The 25,564-nt window shown below is 40.4% G+C and overlaps 1 protein-coding gene across 1 annotated transcript in view; it reads right to left on the bottom strand.

Moving 5' to 3' along the window:
- Positions 1–383: 383 nt before the first annotated feature.
- LOC115476386 (protein kinase C-binding protein 1-like) overlaps positions 384–25,564 on the bottom strand; it is a 68,240-nt gene continuing 43,059 nt past the window's right edge. Inside the window, exons 4-9 of the mRNA XM_030212748.1 lie at positions 24,200–24,418; positions 23,182–23,295; positions 16,741–16,834; positions 14,425–14,512; positions 12,288–12,343; positions 384–460 (exon numbers count right to left, since the gene is read on the bottom strand). Coding sequence (XP_030068608.1) covers positions 14,481–14,512; positions 16,741–16,834; positions 23,182–23,295; positions 24,200–24,418 — 459 coding nt within the window. The 3' untranslated portion in view covers positions 384–460; positions 12,288–12,343; positions 14,425–14,480. The remainder of the gene's footprint in view (positions 461–12,287; positions 12,344–14,424; positions 14,513–16,740; positions 16,835–23,181; positions 23,296–24,199; positions 24,419–25,564) is intronic.

Raw genomic sequence — 25,564 nt, 5'->3', positions numbered from 1 at the left:
GCAGGGCGCGAGGGGAAAGAGCGTGCAGGGTGCAAGGGGAAAGAGCGTGCAGGGCGCAAGGGGAAAGAGCGTGCAGGGCGCGAGGGGAAAGAACGTGCAGGGCAGGCAATGTGGTGGAGCCGAGACCGGCACTGAATGAAGGCTTCAGCTGGCGGGGGTTGGGGTCCCCACCAGCCAAGATATTAAATTGATGCAAGGTGACGGGGAGCGGTGAGGCAGCAGACCAAAATGTGCCCCCCCCCCCCCCCCCCCCCACGAGGTCTGGCTATGCCACTGTTTTGTAGCATGTAGTTACAGCATGAAAGTTTTATCTCAACATGTAGGACTTGAATTTCATTTTATAAATTTAAATAAAAAAAGGAAAAAAAAAACTTTTCACTTACACAAGGTTCACAAAACCAGTTTTCTCTTTTTGGCAAGCAGCTAAATAACATTCTGGACACACTTCAATTTCATTCATCTATAGTAAAAAAAAATATATATATATTATAAATAAGCTATTTTTTTTAAAGGTTCAATTTTTTTTGTGAATGAGCATGATCACATACTGTAATAGTTAAGAGATAAAATCAGAGATGAACATTTCATTAAGTAGGTAATTTACTAAGCACACAATAATGCATTATGCCTTATGTGTTTATCATTTATTAAAACTTGATATACCAAGTCTAGAAAAGGTCTAGGCATTGAAAGGCCTATTTTGTTTCTATGAGCTCTACAACCAATAACAGTCAATGAAAGTATTATTGTGAGCACATTGTTAATAAATGACTGCTTAAATGTGTCATTTGCCTTTCCAAATGCTGACCTGCAACATGAGCTCATTAAAAATCTGGCGAAACACAGAAGAACAGATCTCCACAGGTAACACAAAGCACAATAACACAGTGGAGAAGGCAAAGACCGAAGACAGTAGGGTGTCTGCAGTCCTATATTACTCTTCTATATGACTAAACGAGGGCTGTGTTTTGGCTATAATGCCTGCATCAGGAGTCTGGAATTGTATGGGGTGCAATGCCCAACTGAAGTTCAATGCTCAAGTAGATTAAACTAAATATATGCGACACAAAGGTCTACGTTCAATTCTTGCGTAAACTACACACCCAATTCGAAGCTTATATATACACACACACACTTTTATCTACTTGAGCATTGAATTCGGGTCAGGCGTTGCATCCCTTACACTTCCAGATTTCTGATGCAGGCATTGTAGCCGAAACACAGTCCATGTCAAATCAAATAGAAGTGTAATAAAGACCTGCAGACACCTACTGTCTCTGGTCTTTGCCTTCTCCACTGTGTTCTTGTGCTTTGTGTTACCTGTGGAGATCTGTTCCTTGTATCTCTTTGTTCTTTGCCTTCTCCACTGTGTTCTTGTGCTCTCATTTAATACCTAACATACAGTAATATAGTAAATGATGGCAGATAAAATGGTGGATTGGCCCATCCAGTCTGACCAGTAAAGTGATTAGTGTTGTAACTACACCTACCATAAAACAAACAAAAAAGTGGGCACAAAACCAGGAGTTCCAGAGACTGGATCACAGTAAAGCTAAAACCAAATTTTATTAATTAGTATATTTGACTCGTATATTTGACTCGACACAACCGTTGTGTTTCGGCCAAAGGGCCTGCATCAGGAGTCTAAATACTAAGGTAGACAGCTAATGATGATCCAGAATAAGAAATACTGGCGAATAGTGTACAAATGGTCTTAAAAAAGACCTTTGTATTGAATTGTGGAACAGATCACTTGCGTGAAGAGTTCAGCTGTAAATTTGAAGATGTTATCCTCCAACCCATGCCTTTGTTTAGGCTTCTAACAATAAATATGTCAATTGCAAGCAGTTGAAGAGAAATGCTCCCAATATTCTGGTCAGATAAGTGGAATACAACCTACTAACACATTGCTCATGGTCCATCATTACACTTAACACAGTTATATGCAAAGGTTTATGCACCCCTGATCAAATTCTATGTCTCAATGAATACTAAGTGGACAAAAGCTGACACAACCTCCATATGGTTCAAAGTTAAACAAATATATTTCTGAAAATATTAATGCTGTTTTTTCAACACTAAAATACTGACGTGAATATGGCAGATGCAAAAGTTTTGACACCTTCTAGTTGATTCATTAACACTTTTTTTTTTAAATAACTATTGTAACCCGGATCTCACCTACACCAGCTCAGTTCACTCAGACCTGGGTCACAGGGACAGATAATATTCCTCACAGTACTTTATCTTTCTCCACTCAGCTCACCAAGTCACTGCCATCCAACCACGAGCTCGAGAATGGGTCAATGATCTGGAATAGCGATCCAGGGTGTTGGGAGTTTGAGAGACTTTAGTAGGGGTCTTTTTTTTCACTCTAAAGAAAGCCAAAAATCATGCTGCACTCCAGAAGGTTGTTTTTTTTTTTTAACGAATGCCCAATAACTTTTGATGGCAAAGCGTGTTATTCTGCAATTGTGGCTGGATGTGGATCACCCGAGCATTTCCCACTGGAGATTGGCAATGATTCAAGCATGTGCCTTAGAGAAGAAAGGGATACAAGACCTGGCCTCCAAGAGAGGCGACCAATTCTGTCGTACCTGGTCACCATTTTGGGACACTCTCACTCCAGTAGCAAGAAGCAAAATATTGAATTCTTATTTCTGAGGGGGAGGGGGGAGGGGGGAGGAGTTTAGTTGGGATAAAATGTTAGAAACTAAGGCGAATCAATTGTATATTTTATTACGAGTTGTCTAAACTTTGTTTAAGGTTGAATTGCAATAAATAAGAGTATATATATATATAAAAAAAAAAAAAAAAAGAATGCCCAATAACTTTACTGGAACTTCTGTAATCAGCAGTTAAACTCTTCAGAACTCCTTATGCATATTATACATTAAAGACCATCCATGATAATCTCAGTCACTTCCCTTCACACTTTCTTTAAACTAATACTGTATATATTTACAGAGTCCTGTCCTTCACCTATCCTGTTGTGTCAGGAATAAGTCCACGGCTGCTTCTGTTACTCCTGATACCAAGCCAACTCTTTCAGGTACAGACCCTTTAGTCTGTCCTTCTTCCAGCAGTGTACCTCACAGGCTTCCCCTGTTCTGACTCCTCGCTTACAGGCTGGCTTCCCCTTATCTACCTGAAGCTCTATCTCCTTCTCAGTTGCCACTTAGAGGACCAGCAACTACTCCTGTAACCAGCCTGTATTTATTTCTCTCACTCCAGGATCCCCAAATACTTCCAAGGGTCTTGGCGGGGATAGAGGCAACCAAAGACCTCATGTACCTCCTTTGCAATCCCTTTTGTTTCTTTTCAAACTTCACCCGTTGTCACTTTACTTCTGCAACTTCTCTGCCAACCCCCTCCCCTGGCCAACTTTCTCTCCCCAGCACTGGCAGGGAACTCCCTTCCCCCAGGACCTCTGGAAAAAAAACTCTTAATACAACTTTTAGTAATACCCATGGGGTATTACACTATTAGTAAGGTCCAAATGTTCAGGGGCTTAGTTATCCACATGGGTTACCAAAAAGATGTATTATTTTACCACTAACGTGTTGTTTTAGCATAGGTCCCATTTTACGCAATGAGACCGTCACTAACAATTGGAGTTAACAGTAAAACTGCATGTCTTAATGGTAGCCAAGACCGATACTTTTCCGCTTAGTAACTTACTAGGCCTTCAGTCAGTCAAGTGAAAATAATGTAATGGTTGAGACTTACTACTACTACTAACATTTCTAGAGCGCTACTAGGGTTACGCAGAGCTGTACAGTTTAACAAAGAAGGACAGTCCCTGCTCAAAGGAGCTTACAATCTAAAGGACGAAATGTCAAGTTGGGCAGTCTAGATTTCTTGAATAGTGGTATAGTGGTTAGGTGCCAAAGGCAACATTGAAGAGGTGGGTTTGAGCAAGGATTTGAAGATGGGTAGGGAGGGGGCCTGGCGTATGGGCTCAGGGAGTTTATTCCAAGCATGGGGAGAGGCAAGGCAGGAAAGGCAGAGCCTGGAGTTGGCGGTGGTGGAGAACGGTACTGAAAGGAATGATTTGTCTTGACTTCTAATCTCTCATCTTGGGATTGAGTCATTCCGTGTCAAGTGGACCAATTTTAAAGGTCGTCCCCACCTCACCATCTCAGATTTTGATGAAATTTGGTACATAGCTTCTTTATGATAAAAAACTAAGCTGTGAATAATTTTAGTTCAAAAGACTAAAAATTGGAGGTTCTAGAGGACCTCATGTAAAGGGTTGCAAAATGTCACTTGAGCAAAAATGACATTTTGGGCCAACTTCCAGAAGCTGTGAAACTGGATGTTTTAGTAGTACAAGGGGGATACAGTGGGGGAAATAAGTATTTGATCCCTTGCTGATTTTGTAAGTTTGCCCACTGACAAAGACATGAGCAGCCCATAATTGAAGGGTAGGTTATTGGTAACAGTGAGAGATAGCACATCACAAATTAAATCCGGAAAATCACATTGTGGAAAGTATATGAATTTATTTGCATTCTGCAGAGGGAAATAAGTATTTGATCCCCCACCAACCAGTAAGAGATCTGGCCCCTACAGACCAGGTAGATGCTCCAAATCAACTCGTTACCTGCATGACAGACAGCTGTCGGCAATGGTCACCTGTATGAAAGACACCTGTCCACAGACTCAGTGAATCAGTCAGACTCTAACCTCTACAAAATGGCCAAGAGCAAGGAGCTGTCTAAGGATGTCAGGGACAAGATCATACACCTGCACAAGGCTGGAATGGGCTACAAAACCATCAGTAAGACGCTGGGCGAGAAGGAGACAACTGTTGGTGCCATAGTAAGAAAATGGAAGAAGTACAAAATGACTGTCAATCGACAAAGATCTGGGGCTCCACGCAAAATCTCACCTCGTGGGGTATCCTTGATCATGAGGAAGGTTAGAAATCAGCCTACAACTACAAGGGGGGAACTTGTTAATGATCTCAAGGCAGCTGGGACCACTGTCACCACGAAAACCATTGGTAACACATTACGACATAACGGATTGCAATCCTGCAGTGCCCGCAAGGTCCCCTGCTCCGGAAGGCACATGTGACGGCCCGTCTGAAGTTTGCCAGTGAACACCTGGATGATGCCGAGAGTGATTGGGAGAAGGTGCTGTGGTCAGATGAGACAAAAATTGAGCTCTTTGGCATGAACTCAACTCGCCGTGTTTGGAGGAAGAGAAATGCTGCCTATGACCCAAAGAACACCGTCCCCACTGTCAAGCATGGAGGTGGAAATGTTATGTTTTGGGGGTGTTTCTCTGCTAAGGGCACAGGACTACTTCACCGCATCAATGGGAGAATGGATGGGGCCATGTACCGTACAATTCTGAGTGACAACCTCCTTCCCTCCGCCAGGGCCTTAAAAATGGGTCGTGGCTGGGTCTTCCAGCACGACAATGACCCAAAACATACAGCCAAGGCAACAAAGGAGTGGCTCAGGAAGAAGCACATTAGGGTCATGGAGTGGCCTAGCCAGTCACCAGACCTTAATCCCATTGAAAACTTATGGAGGGAGCTGAAGCTGCGAGTTGCCAAGCGACAGCCCAGAACTCTTAATGATTTAGAGATGATCTGCAAAGAGGAGTGGACCAAAATTCCTCCTGACATGTGTGCAAACCTCATCATCAACTACAGAAGACGTCTGACCGCTGTGCTTGCCAACAAGGGTTTTGCCACCAAGTATTAGGTCTTGTTTGCCAGAGGGATTAAATACTTATTTCCCTCTGCAGAATGCAAATAAATTCATATACTTTCCACAATGTGATTTTCCGGATTTAATTTGTGATGTGCTATCTCTCACTGTTACCAATAACCTACCCTTCAATTATGGGCTGCTCATGTCTTTGTCAGTGGGCAAACTTACAAAATCAGCAAGGGATCAAATACTTATTTCCCCCACTGTATTTGGAGAACCTGCACTACTTTTAGAGCTTAATGAACTGGCAAAACCCCATGTTCCTAGTCCTCTTACTTTTTGAATGGTTTAGGCGCAAACATTGCCAAAAAAAACGGCAAAAATCAATTTACAACGATGTTGAGGCTGCTGTAGTTTCTAAACTAGTTGGCCTTTCAGGTTGATTTTTGGTAGATGTACTAAATGCACGGCTGTAATGAGGCATGCCAATTTGCAGCACTTTCCTTCAAGTGGTTGAAAAACTATAAGCGTTCAAAGTTGGTATAAAAAGCATTTTTGCCACTGGAGATCAAGGGCATCAAAGATAGACCAAAATGGGCAAAAATGCTTTTTATACCAACTTTGAATGCTTATAATTTTTCAACCACTTGAAGGAAAGTGCTGCACATTGGAATGCCTCATTACAGCTGTGCATTTAGTACACCTACCAAACATCAACCTGAAAGGCCAACTAGTTTAGAAACTACAGCAGCCTCAACATCGCTGTAAATTGATTTTTGCCGTTTTTTTGGCAACGTTTGCGCCTAAACCATTCAAAACGTAAGAGGACTAGGAACATGGGGTTTTGCCAGTTCATTAAGCCCTAAAAGTAGTGCGGTTTCTCCAAATATCCCCCTTGTACTACTAAAACTTCCAGTTTTACAGCTTCTGGAAGTTGGCCCAAAATATCATTTTTGCTCAGGCGACATTTTGCAACCCTTTACTTGAGGTCCCCTAGAACCTCCAATTCTTAGTCTTTTGAACTAAAATTTTGCACAGCTTAGTTTTTTATCATAAAGAAACTATGTACCAAATTACATCAAAATCTGAGATGGTGAGGTGGGGACCCCTGGTCCACTTGACACGGAATGACTCGATTGCTATTCTGCCTGCTTTCAACAGCCATGGGCTACTCTAAGCAGCTGTCTTGAGCACTTGAAAATGAAATTAACTGCTAATTCCTGTGGGTAGGCAGCATGGAATCTATGTACGTCAATCTGATGGCTCCTGCCTTGGTTCATCCACTGTGTACATAGAAGTAATAGAAATCAGGAATGCAGTTTTCCAGGAAGCTTGTCCCAATGCTTCAAAGGGGTTCTAGCAGCTGGGTAAGCATGCCATGAAGAAGACAGTGTCTGCATGGGAGCTGTGCATCAACCCTCACATGAGCCTGTTAAAAAAAAAAAAAAAAAAAAAAAAAAAGTGGTGGACACACATGGGTCCACTGTCTATGTGCTATTGGAAGGCTGCAATGATGGACAAGTGGAGGTACACTGAATTAAACCTGTCACACTGTTGTAAAAGCTAAGACATAAGATAGTACTGTGCAAAGCAAGTCCGTTTTGACTGAGATTTTTCTAGGAGGTTATGAGGCTATTTTATCAGTCAGGCAGTCAGGAGATTATCTGCCTCTCAATAGCCATATTGTATGCAAGAGACTTGAGACTGGACTATAGTAGTTAACATCCCTTTTGGGTCAGGAGGCTAGGCTGGTTTTCCAGGTAGGCTGGCTGATTTGCTGCTAGTGAGATGAACCATGGAAACCAAATCTGCTATACCAGAGAAAAAGTTATATGAATCACATGGGCTTTGTTCAGAGGAAAAGCAGAATTAGATTGCAGCTTCATGACATAAACCATGTAATGTGAGCCAATCTGTACACAGTGAGATTTCTTAAGCACAACAGATGGTATTTTCTATTTTGTTGAGTTGCAAAATAGTATCTCTTTACAGATACTTTATATGTCAAACATGCCCATGCTCAGAACTCCCACTGTAAGCCAACAGCGAAGAAACCATACCGCTGGAACACCACAGAAACCTAGCTCACCAATGCGCAAAGGAACCGATATTCAAATTATATGTGCACTGTAAAAGCGCAAGCAAGCAAAAAACATTCTTGCCACGTGCACAGAAGAGTTTCATGCTAAGCTCAGCTCCTGTGCGCATGCACCTTTGCAAACCCAAAAGTGAAGCACAGGTGCTCATTAAAACAAAACAAGCACACACAAAAAAGCAAACTTTATTAACTAGTTTACATAGAGTACAACCCTTTTTCCCACAGTTTTCAACTGAAACTTTCTGCCAGAAGTTGAAACTTAAATATAACACACTAGAGCATTAAAAAGGATAGAACAACAAGGCCCTAAGACTTGCCAAACTTGAAACAACCAGGCACCACACTTTCCTCTTTCTCTCCTCCCACATTTGGAATTTGTTGCCCCTTGCCCTTCGTAGTTTCTCTTCTCTCCCCAGCTTTAAGGCAAATCTGAAAACCTGTCAGTTGAAGCAGGTTTTGTTTTTCTCTGTGTTTGACTGAGTAATGTGTGTTCTTGTACTTTTTTTTTTTTTTTTGCATGACTGTACCCTTCCCTATCAAATATTACATTTTTTGACTCTGTACACCACTCTGCTCAGGTAGTTAGAGCAATCTAGCAAATCTAAATAAACAAACAACAGGGCTCAAGCTTTCTGTCTTAAAAGAAAAAGTTATTTTGTTCTTTGCCTAGCTAGAGGTGAGGTAGCAGTATTACTGACCTGAATTAGGTGTTAATTAAGGTACTGTTAAAAAAAAAAAAAAGTAGAATAGCTGCAAAGGTCAGTAGGGCAATCTGATTACTGTGTTAACTTTCAAAAGGTCTGTTTGAAGCAGTCCCTTTAGAATCAAAACTATAAAAAGAGGAAAGAGAGGGAAGAAATAAATTCAGAGGGCACCACAGAGATCTGAAGACCTCCAGATATGACTCTGCAGACTCAAGCCACCTGCAAAGTTCTTTTTTTTTTCCAAACTTTATTTTAAATGCGAATACAGTATGCATATAGAAATATCAATAACACATTTTTCATCTATCATCATCCCACCCTTCCCTTCCCTCCTCCACCTTCCTTCTCCTGGAGTCTCCTGCGCTTATACTAGTAATTAATATGCCGTTCTGAGTACCCGAGTATACATTGAATCTATAGTGCTGGTGTCACAGCTGTGGGCGTCCAATTCGATTCCTCCTTAGCTCTCCAGGTCTTATATTATCCCATACCTTGTGGAATTGTATCATCCGGCCATTCTTCAGTGCTGTTAGCTTTGCCATCTGATACATATAGTCCACTTTATATATAACTTTAACAAGTGGAGGGGCCAACTGTTGTTTCCAGGCCGCGGCAATCGCAATCTTAGCCGTTCCCAAGACCACAGAAGCCAGCTTATGCAATGCAACAGTTATGCCTGGCGGGCGGAACTGCAACAAACAGTGACCCTCAGTTCTCGGATACTCGCTGCCCAAGATCTGCTCAATAGCAGATCCTTCCAGAACATTTGTATCTTTGGGCAGGACCACCATATGTGGATCATATCCCCCTTAGCTTGACATCCCCTCCAGCATTGATTCGAGGCCCCTGGAAACATTCTCGCTATTCTGTGTGGAGTAAAATACCAGCGGTACAGAATCTTATATCCGTTTTCTATCATGGAGCTATTCACCAAGCCTTTTAACAAAAACCCCATCGCCTGTGACCAATTCTGCATGTCGTGTGTGGTCCCTGTATCCCGTTCCCACTTCTGTATATAAGCCAGTATTGGGTTCCTATGTGATAGCAATGCCGCATATATCTTGACACACATCTTTTACGACTATTTCCACCCATTGCTCGTTCTAGCTCTGCTTCAGCCAATTGTAATTCTCCTTTAGCTTTCCGCAAAATATAATCCCTAAGTCTAGTGTAATAAAACATATGTTACATAGAGGCTCATTTTCAAAGCACTTAGCCTCCCAAAGTTCCATAGAAACCTATGGAACTTAGCCTCCCAAAGTGCTTTGAAAATATGCCTCATAGTAACATAGTAGATGACAGCAGAAAAAGACCTGCACGGTCCATCCAGTCTGCCCAACAAGCTAAACTCATATGTGCTACTTTTTGTGTATACCCTACTTTGATTTGTACCTGTCCTCTTCAGGGCACAGACCGTATCAGTCTGCCCAGCACTATCCCCGCCTCCCAACCACCAGCCCCACCTCCCACCACATGCTCTGGCACAGACCGTATAAGTCTGCCCAGCACTACCAACGCCTCCCAACCACCAGTCCCGCCTCCCACCACGGCTCTGGAACAGACCATAAGTCTGCCCAGCACTATCCCCGCCTCCCAACCACCAGCCCCGCCTGCCACCACCAGTTCTGCCACCCAATCTCGGCTAAGCTCCTGAGGATCCATTCCTTCTGAACAGGATTCCTTTATGTTTATCCCACACATGTTTGAATTCCGTTACCGTTTTCATCTTCACCACCTCCCGCGGGAGGGCATTCCAAGCATCCTCTACTCTATCCGTGAAAAAATACTTCCTGACATTTTTCTTGAGTCTGCCCCCCTTCAATCTCATTTCACGTCCTCTCGTTCTACCGCCTTTGCATCTCCGGAAAAGGTTCATTTGTGGATTAATACCTTTCAAATATTTGAAAGTCTGTATCACATCACCCGTTTCTCCTTTCCTCCAGCGTATACATGTTTAGGTCGGCAAGTCTCGCCTCATACATCTTGTAACGCAAATTCCATACCATTCTCGTAGCTTTTCTTTGCACTGCTTCAATTCTTTTTACATCCTTAGCGATGGGAGATCAAATTCTTCTTGCAATTCGCTATATGGGCGCAATGCCCCCTCCTCCCATAATTGACCCAATTGTCGTAGCCCCCTCTGTCCCCATTGCTTATATATTTATCCCCCTCTTCCCAACTAAACCCCGGCGCCCCGATGATATGCATCTTGCGGAAATATAATCTCTGTGGACAACTTTGTTGCCACCTGCAAAGTTCAACTGGGGACCAGATGACCAACTGGAACAGGAGCAAGTCACTCAGAGTAGAGGCTGAAAAGTGTATCCATCCACCTTCTAGATATAGAAAATACTGAGGAGCTGGACTTCACTGGATGCCGAGAGATGTCTCAGTTCCGTTTTCAGTTCTCTATCTCCACCTGCTGGCTGAGTAACATAGCAATCCCACAGGTTCTAGAATAGTGGAAAGCAAGATTTTTTACTGCGACCTCACCTTCAGTATTGCATTCAGTTCTGGTCACTGTATCTCAAAAAGATAAAGCAGAATTACAGAAGATTCAAAGAAGAGTGACAAAAATGATAAAGGGGATTAACTACTCTCATATAAAGAAAGACTAAAGAGGTTAGGGCTCTTCAGCTTGGTTAAGAGATGGCTGAGGGAGATACAAATAAGGTCTACAAAATCCTGAATGGTGTAGAATGAGCAGAAGTGAATCGATTTTTTACTCTTTCAAAGTACAAAGACTAGAGAACACTCCATGAAGTTACATGGAAAAAACTTTTAAACAAATAGGAGACAAATATTTTTTCACTCAAACAAATAGTTAAGCTCTGGAACTCTTTGCCGCAGATGTAGTAACAGCAGTTTGCATATATGGGTTTAAAAAAAGGTTTGGACACGTTCCTGGAGAAAAAGTTCCATAGTCTTCAATTGAGTTAGACATGGGGAAGCTGCTGCTTGCCCTGGGACTGTAAGAATGGAATATTGCTACTATTTGGGTTTCTGCCAGGTACTTGTGTCCTGAATTGGCCACTGTTGGAAACAAGATACTGGGCTAGATGGACCATTGGTCTGCATAGCATGGCTATTCTTATGTTCTTATGTAATGGCATTCAGCTAATATCAAACCTTTGCTGACCCTACCTAGCACCCATTCCACTAACATAGCATATACTGCCCCCTTAGTACTCAACTGCTTACAATGCACGGAAATTCTGAAACTTAATCAAATCCAATCCTTAGATACAAAAATCTCATGTATATTAATATCTTTGGGAACATGGGTTTCTATGTTTGGAACATTAAGAAATGCATTAGATCCATTCAATATAAATATGTATTTGATTATCAAACTATTAGATCCCAAATACTGGTGTTCAATCAGTAAACAGCTTCAGTGGACATCTGATAAAAGTAGATGAAAGCTTTATTTTCTAATTCTTGAGACATTTTCTAACAGTAATAGCCTTAGCAATGCTCATCATTGGCCAATTACTCTTGCCATGTCATTTGCATGCACTCCCGTTTTGGTTTAGGAATTCACAAAAAATCATCATCTAATAATTCCCACTGCTGTACGGACTAATACTTAATTTTAAAAATATATATATCCACGAGCATTTTGGATTGTTTGCTAGATACATCAATTTATCTGCAGTGTTGCACTGTTCCATTGTTTGAGCTACAATGAAGAAATTCAATGTCCACGACTAATTGTGCTCACAAAGAAAAAAAAAACAGCAAAAGGTATTACATGTGGGAAGAATTTAACTAGGATGAAATAATCCAGCACAAAGTTCACTGGGAAACACTTACTTCATGCTCACAAATTTTGATTATGACTTTTGCAGTTTGTGTTAACTTGTGGTTTCCTAAAAAAACAGAAAGACGGAAAAAATATCAAATCTATGAACATAGTATCAAAATTATAACAAAACAAAAACAAAACCATGTTATCACTAACCATTACAAAAGGAGAAAAACTAAAGAGTGAAAATGCCTCTAGACCAGGGATCTCAAGTCAGCTGGTTTTCAACATAGCCACAACAAATATGCATGAGATAAATTTGCACAGCTAAAAATAATATGGTAAAAGGTAACTCCAGTGTCGATCACAAAGTTTAAGATTAAATAAACCACAGTCTAACTTGTTATTGAATATAATCACTTAATAGTCCAATATAGACCTCGGCGGTGCAACTCAAAGCATTAAGTTTTTATGTTTCGAGAATTATGCACAGAGTTCCTCATCGGTCTAAATATCTTTTCATTGACATCTACTTTTATCAATCTAAGTTATTTCATTTAAGTCAAAAGCATGACAATGCATATTAATAAATATTCGAATAGTGAACTTAGCTTTGTCAGCTCAGGGGCAAGCTGATGAGAGAAGGAGCTAAGTTATAACGGGGGTACATCCTTGAGACAGCTCTATGCGAAATATGTGCCATGTCGGACTGCCTATCCCTGAGCCAACAAAGATAAGTCACCAATTCAAATATTTATTGATTGCACTGTCATCCTTTTCACTTCATTGAAATAATTTAGATTGATAAAAATAGATGTCAATAAAAAGATATTTAGACCGATGACGAACTCGGTGCATAATTCTTGAAGCATGAAAGCTTACTGCTATGTGAGGCACCGCCGAGGTCTAAACAGGCCTCTTGAGTGATTATATTCAATAACAAGTAGGACTCTAGTTTATTTAATCTTAACTTTGAGATATATTTGCAATGCACCGCCTCCACTGTATGCAAATTTATCTCATACATATTTATTATGGGTATCCTAAACACCTGACTGAATGAATGTGTCCTAAGGCCAGGGTTGAGAACCCCTGCTCTACACAACCAGAGGTCAATGCTACATTGGAAAGAATGGACCTCAACTGCAAGGTCCACTGTCCAATTTTTCTTTGGCACTAGTCACAACTGCCACATCCTGATACAAAAGATAGTATGCCTATGAGAAGTTCTACCATCAAGAAAATTCATATACTGAACACAATCAAATTTGATATAAATTAGTGTGTTCACATATTTGAGCAGTTTACCGTACATAAATTAATTTTAACACACAAGAGACCAAATTTTGGACACAGGAAAATACCTACTATACCTACATTTCGGCTATTGATGAAAAGGGGTAGGCTACATCCAATTAAATGAAAAATATTTGGTACATCATGGCAATCTAGCAAAAGAACTCATTTGTGTTAAGCGAGCACTATAAAGAAGGTAGATTGCTTGAAAGGCTGTTTACTTCTTTTTTTTTTTTTTTTACTTTCATAGCAACTCAGGGCCTCTTATCAAACTGCGCTAGCGGTTTCCTGGTGCGGCAATGCCAACAAAGCCCATTCACTTTGAATAAGCTCTGTCGGCATTGCTGTGCGGCTTGATAAAAGAGGCCCTTAATTATGCAACCCATGTTAAATGGAAATAAATTATTAGTGATATCACAAATTGTACAGTGCTGCGTAACACTGGTAGCACTTTAGAAATGTTAAATAGCAGTAGTAGTAGAATTGAAATGATTGTCATCAACATCGCTCTTGCTCAGGTTGCATCCTATGACATAGCAACATGTAGCATAACCAGAAAAAGTATCTGCCCAAATCACAGTACAAAATAAATGTCTCTCTATTCTATCCATCTTCCAAACTGCACATGATTACAGCCCAAATAAAAGGTCATCATCCCTTAATATTTATTCAATATGAAGGGCAACATTACAGTTGTCCCATGAACCCTGACTTTTGGTTCCTGAATTTGCTTTAAACCATGCCTGTAAATGAGGGTGAAGAATCACAGTACGAAAATAAAAAGCCGCTCGGTGCAACATCACTGGCGTGGATGTCCATTTACATCCTGGGCTTGATGACACCACGCGCGACAGATTTCAAACCAATGGCACCCAGGGCTGACGACATCACAGGGAGACCGACGCCTACCTCCATTGTAAATAATGCAGTTGTGTAAAATCCATTTGGCATCAGCCAGAAATGCTTCAGTGCAACCATACATTTTCTTTTTTACATTCTGAAAGGAAGAAAATGTAATTATCATTTTAGATGGAATGATTTCACTTCTGTGAAATATTTTTGAACAGACTTTTTCCTTCTTGTTTATATGGCTCACTTATGACAAACTAAAGGGCTGATGTATTATCCTGCAGATTTCCATGGTTCTTGGCTTTTAATGCAAGAGTTACAACCCAAATGAACTAGAAAGCAAACTTGCACGTGCAAAAAAATACATACTACAAGTCCCACTGAGGTATAGTTATGTTTTTCTTGCAAAACATGGCCCATGAATATATTTTTACATATCAGTGTTCAGAAACATTCATAAAGTATGAGCTGCTTTGCATGTGTTTGAACTGCAGCAGTTCATTCTTCATGAATTCAAATAAACTTTGTGTACAACACAAAGTTCTACTATACAGACTGATTGCATTTTGAAAATTTTAATGGAGGGAAAAAAAAAACAATCTATTGACGACACTGCACCTAACTTCAGTAACACTGGCTTGAAATCTACATTTGACACAATCTAGCAACTGAAAAAAGGGGGTGGAGAGGGCCCAATGTCAAGAGATCAGTCACCACACTCAGGGTAAGATGCTCCAGAAAACCTTTATTTGGACCCAACACGGTCCAGTAACTGCTTGTTACTGGAGGTGAATGACCCTGAAGGCCTAGATGAGTGGATTTAAGGAAGCACAAGCATGAAGGAGGCTTCATGTGACTCTTATTAATTGATCAGTAAATGCTCCATCAATTGATATATTATAGAACATCCATTGATTGACCCCTGAAGAAGCCTGATACAGCCAAAACATGGACCATGTTGGGTCCAAATAAAGGTTTTTCTGGAGCATCTTAACCCTTGAGTGTGGTGACTGATCTCTTGACATTGGGCCCTCTCCACCCCCCTTTTTTCTGTTGTGTTCGATTGCTGCGGAGTGTGTGAACCCCATTCTGCTTTTCTGTACAATCTAGCAACTGTTCAATACAAACAGGAACCCAAAACTCAAGACAGGTTTTTCCTAAATCTGATAATATTGGCTAGGAGTAGACATTTATACAAAAATGACCATAAAGTCCTAGCAAATTATATCTCTACAGGAACAACTGACAGGCTTATTTTCAAAACCTTCTAAGTCCAATATGGAAAAAAGTCCTTCAATTATCTCAAACTTAAATGGTAGTGATTATATTCAGGGCTGCTGATCCTAAGTGTTTATCATTTGGAATTTTAGGGGTTTATATTTTAAGAATTAGGTGCTTTCCCGGGGGTTTGGAAGAAAAGGTGTTATCACTGAATTTGTATGTTGTGGCATTTTCAGTGTATTCTATTCAAAGACCCAAAACTTAGCTTTTCAGTCTAGACCCTCTTCTCTTAGCCCCAAGCATTAGAACGCCTTCCTCCAATTTGTAGCATCAATTCCCCTTTCCACTTCTTTCCCTTCTCCCCCAACATCAGGCCCCTTCTACTTACCCCACCATCTGCCAGGATAACCCCCTTCTACCATTCCCAGCCTCATACGGGCCCCAACCCCAGCATCAGACCTCTTCTCCCATTCTCCCACACTCCTCTCTAGCACCTGTCCCCTTCTCCAAACCCCAGTGTCAGCTGTCAGACAACCACCCTCATTGTCCACCTGCTCAATGCTGGACTGCTCCTCAGATCGATGGGAACTTGCTGCTTTGCTCCCTCTGCTCAGTGTGCCTGTCAGACTCCTGAGGCCAGCATCATGCAGGGTTAAAATTGTAGAGACCTCCAACATCCCTACCCACTCCAATAATGTCATCCAGCAGCAACAGCAGGTGCCAGGAGACATAAGCTGGGCCTGGGGCAGGGCGGCCGCAGCCCCCCCCCCTCCACCCTTCAGGACACACGCAGTTGCCACCCCTCACTCAGGCCCACCACTGCCCCCTCCCTTCCTGCGTCAGTGCATCTGCCCTACGGCCAGGATTAACGCAATAACCGGTACGGCATACAAGAGCAGGAGAGAGACAGACCCTGGACACCAGGCCCCACCTTGGAGGCCAGGCCCTCCAAAACGTTGTCCACAAACCACCCCCCCCCCCCCCCCTTCGACAGCCTTGCAGGAGTGCCCCTGGAAAGGTCATTTTTCAGATTAAAATTAAAAGCTCTAATTATACTAATATGAGTAATAGTACTATGCAGGTAGAAAAAAGATCAGAAACTAAATGAGCAAAACCAGGTTACGGCACAGAAACTTGTACTTAATGCAGACCAACCTTTTCTAAAGTACAAAGGGTCCATAGGATGAAATATATATTCTGAATAATCAGGATGTTGTTCCAATGAAACTGGTTTTTGAAATGGCTCAGTCTGTTAAAGAAAATAAAAAAAAAAAAAAAAAGTTTTACAATGATTTCCATCTTCTTGTTAAGTTTTACAACGGTTTCCATCTTTTTATCAGCTATGGATAATTATAAACACATCTGCATAATGCGATCATTTTATAAAGCTTTTATTGCCACAAACATCCGTTTCACATGTGAAAAAGGGTTTTTATGGATTTGTGCCATTGCAAACATGCGCTGAAAAGATCATACTCGTAACACATAAGCATTCCTGTAGGTGTTGTTTAGGTGGAGTTGTGAAAGTATGTGTGTATTTTATAAAATATGTAGGTTCAAGAACACAGTTAACGGTTTCCTCAGAGTAGGTATAAACTTATGTATGAGAATTTACACACTCTTGGAAAGCTTATTTGATAAATGGCACATTACTGTCTATGTTGAATTTATAAAGTATCATCCACATAATCACAGCATAAAATTTAAAAAAATTATTATGGACCATCAGCAGAGAGGACAGTCAACAAACCACAAAGTGTGAATTTAAATGTTGCCAAACACTCTCATGTTTCAATCATAGGTCTTATTAAGTTATGTCAATAAAAAAGGTATCATCTTATTTTCTTTGTTTGATTTCTATTGATAATCATAGGTCTGAAAAAGCAAGAGAGTGTTCATCCCTATAATTTCATTAGACCTTCATAAAGAGAAGTATAACAGCAAAAAGTTCTTACAAAAAGCTCAGAACTTATCTGCATTTAGACATTTGCCTGTGTATCTTTATAACACAGGCGCCCCAGATATAACCCAAATGTCAACACATCAATTTAGATCTGCTCAGAAGGTGGCATAAATGTGTGTGTATATGCATACTCCATAAAACTCGAGTCAAAGATGGAGGCTTACAGGTATCTGCCCGCTTAGGGGGAATTGCCTTGATATAGCAATTTTTAGCGAAACAGTCTATGACAGATTAAAGACCCCTGAGTTACAGATCATAAACCGCATTTAAAAGATGAGTATGCATAGCATGTTTCATATTTAATAGAACTAAGGTAATATGACCATATGAGATTCGAAGATCAGTTTAAGATATCAGTGAAAGAACTAGAAGACCACACCTGAATGACCGATGACGAGGTGGGGCATAAGACTCGTCAATTCAAAAGTACTGATAAGTTGGCAAGCTGCACCGCTGAGGTCTGAGGTGAGGAATTTATATTGAGGAAACATCATTCTTTTTGTAACATGAATTGTGGATGGTTCCAGATTTATTGCCTACAAATTTTGAAGAAATACTCTGTAAAACATTCATGTACATAACAAACCTGCCTGCATTCTGCCCAAACTACACCCCAAGGAATGCATATGTTCAGGTCGCATAAAAGTGGGTGTCCACTTTCCATGCGAAACAATTTTTATAGAAGCACTTTTCACAAAAACTAATACAGATATTAAAAAAAAAAAAAAAAAGTTCACCAAGTCATTGATTTTCTGGATCACAATTTCAAGCAGATAGCCAAGTTATAGGGATAGGCAGCAGGGCTGTGGAGTTGAAAGCAATTTTGGCTGGAGTCAGAGTGGGAAGAAATATACTGACCACTCCAGTTTCAAAATAAAATAAATAAAAAGTTACAACATAATATGGTAAATTTATCATTATTATATAATGTCTATCAACACCTCTCCGGTACCATGTAAGCCACATTGAACCTGCAAATAGGTGGGAAAATGTGGGGTACAAATGTAACAAAAAAAAAAAAAATATATATATATATATATATAAAATGATATACATTTTTTTTGTTGTTACATTTGTACCCCACATTTTCCCACCTATTTGCAGGCTCAATGTGGCTTGCATGGTACCGGAGAGGTGTTGATAGACTCCAGAGTAAAACAAATACAAATAATGGTTAAGTTGAGGTAGGCGGGTAGGGACCACATGAAGGAACATGTGGTGGGACCATAAAGGGGATAGCAAGAACAGATGAGATTGTTTGGTGATCAGTACTGACTGTGGTGTTATAGTGTCGCGGAGTTCAGGTATTTAAGTTGGGTCAGTGGGGTAAGCCTTGTTCAAGATCTTTGTTCAGACTTCAAAAATATATTTTGTGGTCTATAGGTCCTAATATTGTACATAAACAAATATCCTGTTTCTGTAATTAATCAAATTTCTATTTTACTAAACACAGTAGAAGTCTGAGTCGGGTCAGTCAGTTGAAAAGAGAGAGTCTGAGTCGAAGATTTGGACGCTCACCTGATTACGGAAGTACAACTCTCTAAAGCTAGTTCACCAATGTTCTAAGTTAGTGTAATAAAAAGATATCGCCTACATCTTGTTTGTTGACTCTTATTTCTACTTACGCACAAAGGATTTTCAATATGTTATTGGGCATCTTCTTGCTTAAAAGGACACCATCAATCATTTTATTTGTCTTATGCTAGGGAGTTTAGAGTTTATTTTAATTGCACTTTTTCTCACACTAAAATATTAAACCTCAATGTCTCCTAATATTTGAAAGATTGTCCACCTGTACTTATTCCAACCAATTCCTTGTGTTCCTCGCAGAACTTGTTTTTGAGTTCCATGCCCCAAAGGTATGTGGTTGATTAGAGCCATGACAAGGGAATTCTCTTGTATATTACGCCATTATTGTGGAATGAATTATTATATGACTTGTGACCAATCGATTCTAATCTGGGCTTCTGTAAGAAATGTAAAGCTGGCTGTTTTGACCACGCCTTTCCCACAATCTAAGTTTCATTGATTATTTAAGTGTGGCATTTTTGATTTATGTTTTACCAGGCCTGACTGCATAATGTTTTGACTATTATCCCTGTAAATGGTATTTTATGGTTCACCTTAAGCTGTTTAGATGAACAAAAAATGAACAAGTTTATTTATTGATCTTTATTTCTATGTATTCCAGTCAATTAAAATGGCAACTACAATATTTTCTACATAAGGAACTGTTGATATTGACAATGAAACAGAATTATGAATCATTCTGCTTTGTTCAGTATGTTCCAAACTCATTAAGAGAAAAGTTTTACTAATCAAAACTGTGATACCTTCCTTCATAAGCTACATACTATATTACAGCAGCCCAATACTGTCCTCTTTTCTTAGCACAAACAAAAAATTAAACTAAGAACTAATCTCAGCTCATACATAAGGGGTGCCAAACCAAGAGCTTCAAGAGCTACAAACTGGTCTGGTTTTAGAATATTAATGGCGCAACCTGATACTCAGACACCTGGCCATAATGTGGGATTTGAGATTCCAACATTAGCAGTAATAGATTGAGCAATTCACACCTTCAGAACCACTATGGCACCATCTGATCCCATGTCAATGTCTCTAATAAAGCGTTTTGCCGAATGTTTCCTTTCTTGTAAAACTCAGATGGTGCGGAATAGTATTGCAGAGGGTCTGGTGCCATCAGTTTGAAAAGCAGCCACTATACGGCCGAAACCCAAAGGTATTCATCAAAATAGGGATCTTGCAAGTAATTATAGGCTGATAGCCCAGTTGCCTCTTCTCTCTAAAATCACTGAGCATGTTATACTAGAATATCTGACTAAACATGTGAAATTCCACAATGTTCTACACCTAATCCGACGGGTTTCTGTCCCCACCATAGCATAAAAACTGCCATGTTAGGAAAGCGCTCAAATAGCTAGAACTAGTTAAAAAACAATCTACCCTCTTGCTATCTTTAGATCTGACTGCAGCTTTTGATATGGTTCATCATGAACTACTCCTATTATTATTATTATTATTATTATTACATTTGTACCCCGCGCTTTCCCCACATATGGCAGGCTCAATGCGGCTTACATAGTAACAGTATAAAGAATTATAAAGTTGTAAAAAAAAGTAAGCAATACGTAGTAAACACAATATTAATGGGGTTAACGGATAAGTAAATTGAACATAGGAGGAATTGGGTGCAGAAGGAAATGAGCATTGGGAGGTAGGCGTAGAAGAATGGAGAGGAATGGATATGGGGTAGCAATAAGGATAATGGGAAACATGGTCAATGTATAACCATCGTCAATAAGAATCATGTGGTCAGGCTTTGGTTAGGTTGGTTCCCATCCTGCTTGTTGGACAAAGGAATAGCGAGCCAAGTGCTCCAGTGGTACTGCTCTTACCTTTTCATTGGAATGTACTAGATTCTATGGCAAAACGATGTTTCTGTCTGTTTTGAACTCCCCTGAGGTGTCCGGTGTCCCTCAAGGATCTCTCCTTGCACCTAAGTTATTCAATATATTTCTGCCCCCACTGGCCTTTCTGGTACAATCTATGAAGTTGATACCAAGCATCTAGGAGGATGATGTATAGATTTTTAGTGTCCTTAGAGTCTGTAGATGCTCCCTCACTGGTGGCTGTCGAAGCTAAACTGGTGCAGTTAGAGACCTGGCTTAAGAAAAACTGCAGCTTAACATTCAAAAGACACGTCTTCAAGTATTTAACAGAGCCCAACAGTCCCCTATACTGCCAATTTTTTTTAATTTTGGAAATGCTACTCTACAGATTAGTGATATCATTAAGGTATTAGCAGTCAATACTGGCATCTAATCTCTCTTTCAAAATGCACATGTCATCTATTGTTAAGACATGCTTTTTTCATTTAAGATGAATTAGGTCAGTTCGACATTTGTTTGACCGAGCCACATTATGCATTCATCGTCATGCATATAGATTACTGTAACGCACTTTTGAAAGGTGTCAGAGAGCGATCAGACAGCTGCAGTTAATACAAAATATTGCTGTTACATAGTAACATAGTAGATGACGGCAGAAAAAGACCTGCACGGTCCATCCAGTCTGCCCAACAAGATAACTCATATTTGCTGCTTTTTGTGTATACCCTTCTTTGATTTGTACCTGTGCTCTTCAGGGCACAGACCGTATGCCCAGCACTATCCCCGCCTCCCAACCACCAGCCCCTCCTCCCAACCACTGGCTCTGGCACAGACCGTATAAGTCTGCCCAGCACTATCCTCACCTCCCAGCCACCAGCCCTGCCTCCCAACCACCGGCTCTGGCACAGACCGTACAAGTCTGTCCAGCACTATCCCCGCCTCCCAACCACCAGTCCCGCTTCCCACCACCGGCTCTGGCACAGACCGTATAAGTCTGCCCAGCACTATCCCCGCCTCCCAACCACCAGCCCCGCCTCCCGATCTTGACTAAGCTCCTGAAGATCCATTCCTTCGGCATAGTAAAAAAAACTGCTCTATAACACCAAAAAGCTTGATCATGTGACTCCACTGTTACAACTCAAACACTGGCTTCTGATGGAATATCAAATTGTGTATAAGATCTTATATTCGGGCTCCCCTTCATTTTTGTTTTCTTACCCTATGTTCCACCAAGGGCCTTGCACTCCAGCCAACACCACCTGCTGACTATACCTACAGTTGAGCTGTGCCTTTAAGTACATATTGAACATTTATGTTCAGTGTTGCGGGGCCTACACAGTGGAACGCCCTTCCTATCTCACTATGTACAGAAGGTATTTTTTCTGGATTTAAAGCTATGCTAAAAACCCATTTATTTCGCTCAGCTTTTACTATTTGATCAAGGCCTACCTAGAGAAATGGATTGCTTTGGATACTGGGATCTATTGGAATGCAGCCGCTAGTGGTGTTTTATATTTTCTGTTACTTCTATTAGATTGTAACTTTTTATTTTCTAAATAATATTATTGTATGTAATCCGCTTGGATGGCCCGACTCTACGCAGACAATCAAATAAACCTAACCTTGAACCTTAATGTTATGGAGAGATTTTGTAGTCTACCTTATCAATGCTGACAAGACAGTGTACAACAATATAAACAAATTAACTAGAAAGGAATGCCATCACTAGTCAGAACAGAAAACAAATCACTATCACATGAAATATATTTGCCCACAAAATGCATATATGCATTCAGCACAGGCTTAATGCAAGGATATTAGGTGCCCTAGGCAAACCTTCAGCCTTGTACCCAATTAACTTTAGGTCCCATAAGACCCTACCAACTATCATGACCAAACCAACACCACTCCTGCCAAAATAAGTGTGAACGTTTGAAAACTCTCACCCTCCCCATCTGATAAAGTACCTCTTGTTGTTTCTTTTACTTTGTGTAGTTGTCAGGACCTGCTCTTTGGCACCCTCAAGAAGTGACTGCCTAGTCTTGCCTAGTGGTTGGGGCAGCCATGATTAGGCAATTTTGTGAAAATCGTGCAACTCTCAAGGACTTCAGTCCAATACCCCTACCATACATACAATAAAAACTAAAATAGCGATGCAGCATTCATAATGTGGAACAGCATTTAGACTGCTATAGAGAAACAAGAAACAATTCTCCATACCCCTGGCTGTTTCATCTTCTGTAGTGCAAACTTAAGCAGGTATGAAAGCTGCTCAATGGTCAGCATCGTCATAGCTTTACTTTGGGTTTCTATGCATTCTGCAACAGTGATTTTCTAAAAACAAACAAACAAAAGAAAGAAAACACTGAATCAGCAAAATATATATTACTGTTTAGATTTGTATATCAAATGTATGCTATAATATAGTGGTATTACTTTTACATAACATCTGTTGAATGTTCTAAGACGGTGGTTCCCAAACCTGGTCCTGGAGGCACCCCAGGGAGTAAGGTTTTCAGGATGCCCACAATGAATATTCATGAGAGAGATCTGCATGCAGTGGAGGCAGTGCATGCAAATCTAGCTCATGAATATTCATTATGTGTATCCTGAAAACCTGACTGGCTGGGGTGCCTCCAGGACCAGGTTTGGGAACCACTGTTCTAAGAAATAAAACCCAATCTAAAACACTTCTGGTAACGTAGATGCAAACTTCAAATGATTTTGATATATAGCCAGTGTTCTTCCTATAAATCACGTCACATGGATACAAATACGAAAAAAAAAATTCTTGTCCACTTGTTTGGGACTTTTATGCAGTAAACTTTGAGATTAGCTCAGCAGAGCATTTCCAGGATTTGTTACATGCATAGAAAAGTCCTGAAATAAAGGAAAATAGAATACATACAAAGGCCAAAACACTATCAAGAAAAAAAAAAATGCTTTTATTCAAGAGACTTGTCTATAACATCTGGTCTGTTATTGCTTCCAACAGATGTTACTTGGGTTGTCAGACCTACAGTCGGTAGGGACAGGGCATCAAATATCCGAGCTGGAGACTGCAAGCCAACTAGGTTTTCAGGATATCCACAATGAATATCTTGACACAATTTCAGATAAATTTCAAGCGTATTTTTTTACCTGCACATCTGAATGGCTATGGGTCATCAGATTTAAGAAGCTCTACAGTATGGATTCTAGAAATGACAGAGCACTTTTTTCCTTTTACCTGACTTACCTCACACTCGGGGCAAAACCAATCCCCCTCTGGTTCAGCTGTCAGTTTCAGACACTTTGCATGATAAACTCGAGGACAGAGCTCACAGCAGAGTACCTGGCCTTCCCGATGGCAAACCCAACAGTAGAAATCATTCCGTCCATCCTGCGGTAGAACATCAACAGGATCTGTGGTGAGTGGCTGCTTCATATAGTAAAACGGACCATGCCTTAGCTCTGACTGAAATGTAGGCAAGAAGACAGAGATTCGTAGTCATTTAACAATAAAAAAAAATAATAATAATAAAGTTACAACATGAAAAATTCAGTTAGTTCAACAGTATACAGTTTATTGCATAGCTTTGCAAATCCATCCTGGGAGACTCCACAGCCAGTCAGGATTTCAGAAGATCCACAATGAATGGAAATGAGATATTTCCATATATTTTGATCTCCAGTATATGCAAATGTATCTCATGCACTCCCGAAACCTGACCGGCTTGTTGGGGGTGGGGGGGTGGGAATTGATAACAGATTTGGGAAGCTATGAATTATTAAGAAACATTTTAAATAAATTATAAAATACAGATAAAAGCTGGACTAATTATATGATCAATTTGGTGCCATTGAGCATTTGAAATTTATAAAACAGAGTTTCGGGGGGGAAAAAAAGTATCAACCACCACCTATTTTTTAATTTATTTTTGTCAGACATCTCTAACCTCTTTTCAGCTTTCTGTAACACATACATCTGTTGCCCATTCTCCAATACACTCAAAAGTTGAGTAAGACTTCAGTAATAGGGTCTATTCAAGGCATTATGTTACAGCATAGCTGTACCTTAACAGATGTTTTCTACAAACAGTGGGCACACAAATGGGTGACATCACACGTTCCCGGTGTGAAGTTCTGGCCATGTGCAGCCCTTCCTGCATGCAGTGGTCTCTTCGGTTCCATAGCTCAAGCAGTGCAACTCTCAGGGAGACAGGAAGGCTTGTGTACCCAATCAATCCTTCTGTCTATGGAAAACACTTGTTACAGATATTTTTCCATCAACGAGCAGATCATCAAGCACACAAGGGGTCAACACCTAAGCTCAGAGTGCTTACCTTTATAGATAAGTTGTCCATTGTCCAGGAGCAAGCCCCTCTATCAAAGAGGATATGAGAATTGCAGACATTACAAAAACAGGTCTCAACTGAATGCACTGCCTCTGACTGAGACCTAGTAAAAATGGAGTATCGAGACATGAAGGTATGAAGCAGGTGGGTAGCAAAGATAATAGGACAAATTCATTAAACCACTTTATGATGGAACTGAGTGTATAGTTCATACATGACCATAGCATGAATCACATCAATTCTTCTAGCTGACATAACTGCTACTA

The sequence above is a fragment of the Microcaecilia unicolor genome, chromosome 8, assembly GCF_901765095.1.
Source record: "Microcaecilia unicolor chromosome 8, aMicUni1.1, whole genome shotgun sequence".
In the NCBI taxonomy this organism is placed as follows: Eukaryota; Metazoa; Chordata; class Amphibia; order Gymnophiona; family Siphonopidae; genus Microcaecilia; species Microcaecilia unicolor.
Note: the sequence above shows the minus strand (reverse complement) of the source record. Positions and strands in the feature narration are given on the sequence as shown.